Source organism: Hibiscus syriacus, unplaced genomic scaffold (assembly GCF_006381635.1).
Source record: "Hibiscus syriacus cultivar Baekdansim isolate YM2019G1 unplaced genomic scaffold, ASM638163v2 tig00003715_pilon, whole genome shotgun sequence".
NCBI classification, from domain to species: domain Eukaryota; kingdom Viridiplantae; phylum Streptophyta; class Magnoliopsida; order Malvales; family Malvaceae; genus Hibiscus; species Hibiscus syriacus.
The window spans coordinates 793604-803216 of NW_024061980.1; the positions used below are offsets into that span (position 1 = coordinate 793604).

At 34.4% G+C, this 9613-nt stretch overlaps 1 protein-coding gene across 1 annotated transcript; it reads right to left on the bottom strand.

The window, feature by feature from the left end:
• Positions 1 to 7857: 7857 nt before the first annotated feature.
• Positions 7858 to 9099, bottom strand: LOC120179593 (transcription factor FER-LIKE IRON DEFICIENCY-INDUCED TRANSCRIPTION FACTOR-like). The gene is made up of 4 exons (XM_039185162.1): positions 8614 to 9099; positions 8343 to 8543; positions 8080 to 8253; positions 7858 to 8002 (listed from the first exon to the last, which is right to left on the bottom strand). Exons 1-4 carry the CDS (start codon positions 9091 to 9093, stop codon positions 7898 to 7900), a joined length of 960 nt encoding a protein of 319 aa, XP_039041093.1. The 5' UTR covers positions 9094 to 9099; the 3' UTR covers positions 7858 to 7897.
• Between the last annotated feature and the right edge of the window lie 514 nt (positions 9100 to 9613).

Below are 9613 nucleotides of genomic sequence, written 5' to 3' on the forward strand. Positions count from 1 at the left end.
AAGGTGCGGACAACATGGGGCATCCTTTTGCATATGACATTACTATGTTTTTTATTTAAGACGTTCAGTGATGATCATGATCTTCAGAGATGGAATAATCACGTAGGTAAATCTAGTTTAGGTTAGTTACTTGGAAATTGAACTCTAAAGATGAGATTTCTTGACTTTCAAAAACACTTAGACTATATCAGGTTCTTCTTGAAAAACTTAAAAAATTAGATCCGTATACCCATATTATAATATTATATATATCCAATAAAGCTTGAGTTGTCCCTTTAGAGCAATTGGTTAAAATTCGTGGCTTTATGAATAATATTCAGCTAGCCTGATAAAGGTAATTATACTATAGAATAAAGCTTGAGTTGTCCCTCTAAGGCAATTAGTTAAACGACCCGGATTTGTGGATAATATTCAACTAACCTGATAAAGGTGTTTATATATTAAGTTGTCCCTCTAGAGCAATTGGTTAAACGCCCCGGCTTTATAGATCTAGCTAGCCATTTAATGGCAAATTTAAATAAGGAGTTTCGGTAAAATAGACTAAGGGAGTTAAGGAACATCTGTTATAGTCAAATAGACACGAGCACTCAAGAATTTCATTTTTAACCGATATTTCTGCACTACCTTTGTTAGAAGAGCTTACAAAACTTGAACAAATAGAAGATTTCAGAGGACCGAAATAGAAAGTCTAGTAATTGATCAGGTTATTTGCGACATTTTGTCCGCATCCCATAAAATTCCAAGCCAAAGAAAAGCCTGTTGCAATAACCGAAAAAATGACCTTTTTATGGCTGAAACCTTAGGTCAACCTAAAGATAACTCATCCATTCGAACATTTGACAAGGAACTATAACTCTGAAAGCATTAAAAGAGCTATTGATTCATTTGATATACTTTGAACTCATGTTTTTAATTTGATTCAATTGCAACCCTGAATTAAGGAGCAATATTTTACAACATTATCATTTTCCCTCTTAAACAAGAAAAAGGAGAAAAACATTTTCAAACAGAACAATCTCAGATTTGAAAGGTCTGTAAAGCCAAAGCTCGAAATGAGAATGAGGCACGATCAATTTCAAGGACCAGATTGACAGACAAAACACGAGACTCCATCCAAGAAATAACACATAATTCATTCATGTTGCATGATTCTTAGACATACTTAGGTGCACCACATTCATCATTTTAGCATACATGATTTTTTAAAGCTTTTAGAGTCAACTTCAAGACGAAGGATACTCGATTCAAAAGCACCTTTAAAGAACGATGGTGGTCGCTTAACTTAGCAGCGATAAGCTACACCTCAACCAACTTGACAGATTGTAGGATTGACAATCAGCTTCAGATGAGTTCGAGAACTTATTTAGAACGAAATCATTTCGGATAAACTCAATAACGAGTAGCAGGTTTCCAGTTAACACTTTCAATCCAGATTTCAATTCCACAATGGAAGATATCCGGCTGACAGAATTTATCAGTGGACTTTCTCGTGAAAATAAGTCATCCAAAAATCATATTACTTGGTTCAGACCCGCTCAGAGGAACCACCTGAAAAACTATGACCGTCTTATGTAAAGGAAAGCCATTTTTCAAAACGACAATATTTGCAGCATAACTTAAGTCGAAAAGGGTTATCTGCCAACCAAAGACCTTCGATTTTGACTACGCTTAGCTCCAAGGCACATTATTTGCAGCATAGCTTAAGTCAAGAAAGGTTATCTACCAAGACCCTCGAGTTCGATTACACTCAGCTTCGAGGCCACATCATTTACAACATAACTCAAGGCTAGAAGGGTTATCTGTCACAAAAAGACCTTCGAGTTCGACTACGCTCAGCTCCAAGGCATATCATTTGCAGCATAGCTTAAGTCGAGAAGGGCTATCTGCCAAAGACCCTCGAGTTCGATTACACTCAGCTTTGTGGGCACATCATTTACAACATAACTCAAGGCTAGAAGGGTTATCTGTCACAAAAAGACCTTCGAATTCGACTACGCTCAGCTCCAAGGCATATCATTTGTAGCATAACTTAAGTTGATAAGGGTTATCTGCCAAAGACCCTCGAGTTCGATTACACTCAGCTTTGAGGGCACATCATTTACAGTATAACTCAAGGCTAAAAGGGTTATCTGTGACCAAAAGACCTTCGAGTTCGACTACACTAAGCTCCAAGGCACATCATTTGCAACATAGCTTAAGTCGAGAAGGGCTATCAGCCAAATACCCTCGAGTTCGATTACTCTCAGCTTCGAGGGTACATCATTTACAATATAACTCAAGTCTAGAAAGGTTATCTGTCACCCAAAAGACCTTCAAGTTTGACTACGCTCAGATCCAAGACATATTATTTGCAGCATAGCTTAAGTCGAGAAGTGTTACCTGCCAAAGACCCTCGAGTTTGATTACACTCAACTTCGAGGGTACATCATTTACAACATAACTCAAGGCTATAAGGGTTATCTATCACCAAAGACCTTCGAGTTCAACTACACTCAGCTCTAAGGCACATTATTTACAGCATAGCTTAAGTCGAGAAGAGCTATCTTCCAACCAAAGACCTTTCGAGTTCGATTTCATTCAGCTCAAAGGTCTGTCAACCACATGGTGGAATCAAAGAACTACTTTCCAGTCAAATTTTTAACCAAGATCTTTGAGCCGAGAAGAAGATCGAAGTTGACTACAATCTGGCAACGAGAAGCCACGTTCTAATTCCGAACTATAGCCTCAGTTTCATTTCAAGATAGACTTGACTTCACGACGAAGGAGTCATCTACAATACAATTCCGCAACCCTTGTAAGTTTGCACCGTTTACTTTTTAGTCATCAAATATCGTATCCTAATTTCGATTTGATCCATAAGTTTCAATCCGTTTTAATTTGGACCCTCATCCTTATTTTTTTATTTTTTTTTATTTTTTTATTTTGTATTGTTTTAGTTTATTACTTTTAAAATTCGACGTTTTTGTTTATTTAATATTGTATTTTTCTTTTATTTTTTACGCTTTTTTTCTCATTTATTTTTTTCTTTCTTATTTTTTCCTCTCTATTTTTAGGTTATTTTTATTTTTATTTATTTAATATTTTTTCTTGGATCTATATTCATATATATATATATATATTTTTCATTTATTGTTTTAGTACTTTTTTTATTTTTCTTTGATTTCTTTATATATATATTTTTTATTTTTCTCGTCGTATATTTTTTTCTTCCTTTTATTCATTTAACATTTATCTATTATTTATCATCTAATATTTTTCGACCTTTTTACAGAAAGTCCAACTAATCAAAGGTAAGCAATTCGAATCGGGTTTTTAAATTTTAATTTAATTTAATTTTTTACAATTAAATACAATCGAAAAATTAATTGGTACCGAAAGGGCGGTTCAAGGGTGCTAATCCTTTCTTGACCGTAACCGACTCTCGAACTCAACACGTTTCTAGTACAACGTAGATCAGGTAAGATGGTGTCTGACCCACCTAAATTCGTTTTAAAATGGTCGGTGGCGACTCCAACCCAATAATTTATGTCGAAGCCTAATTTGGGGCCCAACCGAAAGACGGTCGCAATAATATTTACTCCATTTCTTTCCCATTTAGTGTTTCTTATAGTTTTGTTAACTTTAATTTAATTTAATTTAATTTAATTTCCACCTCACGTTAGTTAACCCTTTTTTTTGCATTTATGTTTTGTTTATGTATCTTGAGGTTTTTTATCATTTATTTGTTTCATAAATTTAGTATTTTTCTTATTTTAGATTATGATTTCAAGTTTGCTTAATTTAGTACTATGTTACTTGACTTTAGATCTAGTCCTTTATTTTAAAGTTCTTTAAGATTTAGTCCTTAAACTTTAGGAATAGGGGAATTTTCAATTTGGTCCTCGCATTAATGCCCGTGGATTCAAATTGATTTTCCAATTGACTTTAATTAGGTATTCATTTTACATAATTAAATATGTTATTAATTAGAGCCTTCATTTTATATTTTTTACACTTTAGTCCTCCAATTTAGGGAATAATTCGATTTAGTTTTCCATTAACATGCCCGAATGTCCAAGTTGGCTGTTCGATTTAATAATTGGTTAAAATAAATTAGGGTTAATATTATAGCCTCAATTTTTAGGTTTAGTCCCCTAGGTTCTTTAAATTTTATAATTTGACACTTTAAGTTAGGAAAGTCTTAATTAATTCACCTAGATAAATTAGGTTCATAAAATAATTGTGTGATTGCATTATGATTTTCAAAATTATAAGGCAATGTTCATTTATCAAGGAATTAATAGTGTATCCTCCACGTTATGCTCAAGGAGTGACCACTGGTAATTCCCGAAGTAAATCGACATCCTTTTCAATACCCCATATCATGATATTTTAAACTTTAAGGCAATGTTCGTTTACGTAGATTAATAATGAGTCTTCCGCATTACATGCTCGAGGGTGGTCGTTATTGGTCTTAGTAAGCTGACATCCTATTCCAAACTTTACATCCATGATGGTTTTTTAATTAAATAAAATCTCAAACTCAAAATTTACAAATTTTAAATTTAGGGTAGTTGACTAGGTACCAATTTCTGGGCGTTGTTGGGGAGCTAACCCTTCCCCCATGTGTAACCGACTCCCAAACCTGTTTTCTAGTTATTGCAGAAACAAAATTTGGTTTTTTATAAAATAAAATGTTTTATTAAAATTACCTGATTTTTTAGTGTTCAAATCGCACTTAAAAAATAGTTGGTGGCAACTCCCAACATTTCATTTAAAAATCATTTAAAAAACACATCGTTACAACTAGTTGGTTTTCCCCCAAAGGGTCGGTTGCGACAGCTAAAGCAACAACTCTTACTCCATTACCTACTCATAGGTTGACCTCACCCTTTTTTCAGTTGTCTACTCCTTTTGAGCCCCTGCACATTTGTACAAATGTGAGATCCACATCTTGTATCTAATACCTATGAACTTGTAGGAGAAACATTAACATGTATAACATAAATACATGAAGAGTTGGTCTCAGCAGCTTTCTTTTTCTCTAGATCTTCCAAATATTTCTTGTAATTTATCTTTCAATGATCAGGTTCTTTGCAAAAGTAACATTCACCCTCCTTAAAAGGTTTAGTCTTGGGAGCAACTTTGGGCTTTGGTTTGTCATTGGACTTTCCAACCTTTCCATTTCTATTTCCCTTTTTCTTAAATTCTTTCCCTTTTAAACCATCAAAACATGACTATGCTTGGATTTAATATTTTGTTCAGTAGTTTTAAGCATCGTATGTAGCTCAGAAATTGATTTGTCCATCTCATTCATGTTATAGTTCATGACAAATTGACTATAACTATCAAGCAATGAATTTACGATCAAATAAGTAGTCAACTCTTGGCTTAAAGGAAATCCAAGTCTTTCAAGATGCTCACTATGATCCTTTATTTTTAGCATATGGGCGCTACTAAAGCACCCTCAGACATTTTACAATAATTCAATGCCTTGGTAGTCTCATACCTTTCTTGCCTTGTTTGTTGTTGGAACATTTCCTTAAGCTCATTGATCATATCATAAGCTTCCATGTTTTCAAGATCTTTGTAAAGTTCAGAACTCATGGTAGCCAGCATCAAACATGTAACATCAAGAGAATCATCTTTATGTTTCTTATGAGCTTTTGTTTCATCTTTAGATGCATCTTTATCTAGTTCTTCAAGATAGGGTTCATCCGGGACGTAAAACTTCCTTTCTTGTTTGAGAACAATTCTCAAATTTCGATCCCAATCAAGGAAGTTGGTCCAAGTAAGTTTTTCCTTCTCAATGACCGATCGTAGTGATAAAGTTAAATTGTTATTATTGTTAATCATCTACAAAAACAAAGTTTAATTTTGATTAATAATAACCCCACTAAATTAACAATCTTCAAATATAAAACTATTAATATAGTGGGTTAAGATCCATATTTCACTCAATATTTAAGTCAGCTTTAGCATGAAACTTAAAATAAGTTATTTAGGTAAGTGAATCTTACTAATTGAATCTTATGAAACTCTTAGAAATTTATGAGAATTTTGACATCATATGTCTCGACATGCATAAATCTTATATAATGCCATTAGGCCCAAAACCGTTTTGATAACCTAATTAAGTTAAACCATTTCAGACGTATGAGTAGTACTATTACCCATCTTGTCTCACTAATGTAACCTAATGTACTTCTACTTTAGTAGAACCTATATTAAGGTGAAAAAAGCCTTGACTTCTCTTAAGCAATCCCATGTCTTTCTCCCCTCCCCCTTCTCTTAGTTACAATTTAGAATAATTGAAGGGTTTTTCTTAAACAGGGTCAAATTATTGACCCGTGAATGGATTTTATTGATATATGGTATATGTTTACTTGATTACAGGCTCTATCAGGAGGTCCTTTGGTATAGGCTCAAAATTTTGCTGAGATGATCGACGTTAACGCGATATATCTTGTGTTATGAAAAGATTGAAAGGGAAGGAGGATGTCCAATCTAGGTTAACCTTTTTCATCACATTTTTCTTTATCTCTATTGATTTCTTTCTGTTGTTTTGTAGCTAGAGGATGTTGCAACTAGTCATTGGTTCATAGTTCCATATAAACACCCATAAAAGATACCAATTGTTGACTGCTATAAATGACTTGTTTTAACTGGTAAAGTTGAGAGGGAGATTAGTTGATTATGTATTGTTTTGTGTTGTTAAAGAGAGAATAATTATTGAAACTTGTGTCATGTTGAACTTGCTTATCTCCCTATCAATTTTGATAAAGAAGAATGGGGAGTTAACGAGGTTAAATATCATATCAGTAAAAACTAACGGGAGATAACAACAGGGATCAAAATAAAAGCGAACTAAAAGTTTGATGCCTGTATTATAAGTTTCAAAAGTTGGGTGGCCAAATTGCGATTAACCTAAAAGTTTGGAGACTATTTATACACTTTACCCCATTTTATAATAAGAGAGTTTTGAAATACTGGGCGATCATCCAAAATTATTAAGCCCAAATGAGTAGGCTTACGATAGTCGAACCATCTGATTAGAGACAGTGGCCCAAATATGTAAACGTCTTGTCCAAAGCTCGATCCGGATGTTAAAATATCAAACTTTCCCAAAATGTGTCATGCTTTAGTTTACTGTTATTTAATCTCCATTTCATATAACCATATGCTATGAAAGAATGGGATTCAAATGCAACAAGCTCTACCCTTAGACATGCATCCATTTGTTATGTCATCAAACTCATACTACAGAAAAGAAAAATAAATATGATTGAAAGATTTAAAATACAGATATAAAAGAAATTTTATGCGTTAAAATCCACTTCGAAAGAGCAACTAAACCTAAAAATACTTATAAGATGGAATCATGAAGTCTTGGAATAAGACCAGTAACACGAAGGTTCACAATTATAAGACCAATTTATAGTAAAAATAAATATTCGTTGCTATCAGAAACACTTGATTGAATATAATATAAGACAAATATAAATATTTTAATCTGTTCAACACTACAGTTGACTTTCCATATTCAATAGCAAAATTAGAACCTATGACATTCTATAATGTTAAAGGGATGAATCTTATTTCTAGAGCTTAGAGGTCCTAGATTCAAAAACATCATATATCAGTGGTGTTTGAGTGTTCATTGTCAAGTGAGTTGAGGTTTTTTGAATGAATATTAGTATGATTTTGTCTTTGAGGCAGGATCTCAATGTCAAAGATCATTAAAACTCGTAAAAAAAAAACAGAAAATTGTCGTTACAATCTGTGTAATCCAAGTGTTAAGCTCTTAATTTTGGTGATCATGTTGGATGAACCTCAAGTGTTACATAGCATGCTAACAGTTATGGAACATCCTTGTTGATGATGAACAAGCATCATTAACAGTTACAGGCGATACAGATTAGGACAATAAAGGTGTTACGAACTCAAATCCGTGGTTCAGAAGAGCCCCACTGACCCACAACTTGAGGTTTGGCAAGTTCACAGACTGCTCACAATCTCTGACCTGCAGTTTTACATAGCAAGAACAGCTGAGTTTGTAAATTTTGCAAAGGAAAATGTCAAATTGTACGAATAGCTTACATTTAGAGTAAATGTTAGCACAAAACATTCGGAAACAGTGGCCAAATTGGAGTTCTGAACCTTGCAGTTAGTGAGGGATTCTAGGGTCTTGTAAAGTGATATTGCAACACCTTCACCTCTGTTGCATATCAATCTAAAGTAAAACCCTCTTTCTTCCACTTGAAACATATTCAACTGCATTGAAGTTCGAGTTAAAACCGTCATCTTATTACAAGAAAATGAGCCTGTAAAAAACAAAGGGATTGTTCTTGTTTATCTTTTACCTGCATTATCTTCTTGCAAATTGGATGGCTGTTGGTTCTTGCAACTTGAACCTTAACAGGGTTATTAACCGATTCTTGGTACCTTTCGGATCCTGCCAATGTTGCTTCAAGTCCAGCAATCTCGGCTTTTAGCTTCTTAGCCTGCGTTTGCAGGTCTTGCGCATACAGTACAGCATCTCCAATAATGGAAGCCTTATCCATCTGCACTAACCAAATGAAAATTAAAGCCTTATCCATCGGCATATCCAATAATGGAAGCATTGACACGTACCTTTGTTATGTTAGGAACCAGGGAACGCAATGCATAGAGCTTCTCCTTCATCCGACCCCTCCTCCGCCGCTCCGATATCAAAGTTCTCGATCGATCAACCTTTCCTTTCTTTGTCGTCGTACTCATAGTGTTACTGGTTGCGGTCCCTGTGGTTGTCCCGGAAGAGTGTTCCTCATCGTTATCTTCCTCACCATCTTTCATCATTTCTCCATAAAAACTTTGCAGTGGATCGAAAACAGAGTTAGGATAAGGGACAATGGTGATTGAAGCATCAAGGCCAAAAGGATCCCCAGGTGTCGAACTAATCTGCTTATCATCAACAAAAACACCTTCGATAAGATCATAATCATATCCGCAGATGGCATCTTCAGTTTCTCCACGTATTAGATCGATGAACTGATCGAAATTCGGATCATCAACGAAATCATACAGTTCAAATTGGTTTGAGAACTGCCGAGGGTAATTTCTTGATGCATCCATTGGTTCCTTTTGCACCGCCTGATCGTGAGAGGTGCAGGACTAAATATTTATAAAGTTTTAAATTCATTTCATGGTGTGAAAAGAATCGAGTGAAGAATCCGAAGCCACCAGCCATTGTTTTCCTTTTAATTCATTATTTCATATACTACTAGTAACATTAACATAGAGACATCAACCATGTAATATAATATTCAACCCCATTAAACAAAAACTATATTCAATTTGAGTTGAGTTGAGCTGATATGATCGATGTTGACTTGGCTAGAATGACTTTATACTTGGAGGAAGATGGATCTGAAATCAGGTTTATCCAGTTTCTGGAAAACTTTAAGGATGAATTTATCAGTTCGGTGAATCAGTTAACAAAAAGTTTCTGCTTTTCAAACTGCTATTAAATGACCAAATTCTCCGAACTTTACCCCTTTCAAATGATCAGACACTTTGAAGCTTCCATACTCCATAGATTTTACCTTTTTTCTTCCAACTTGCAGGGTGCAGTATTCACATTTTGACGTGGCAT

Excerpts from the sequence above, each read along its gene's own strand:
- LOC120179593 (XM_039185162.1), bottom strand. The coding sequence starts at position 9,093 with ATGGATGCATCAAGAAATTACCCTCGGCAGTTCTCAAACCAATTTGAA. Across the intron at positions 8,544-8,613 it reads TGGTTCCTAACATAACAAAG|ATGGATAAGGCTTCCATTAT; the intron begins GTACGTGTCAAT and ends TGGTTAGTGCAG. Across the intron at positions 8,003-8,079 it reads TGCTAACATTTACTCTAAAT|GTCAGAGATTGTGAGCAGTC; the intron begins GTAAGCTATTCG and ends GTAAAACTGCAG.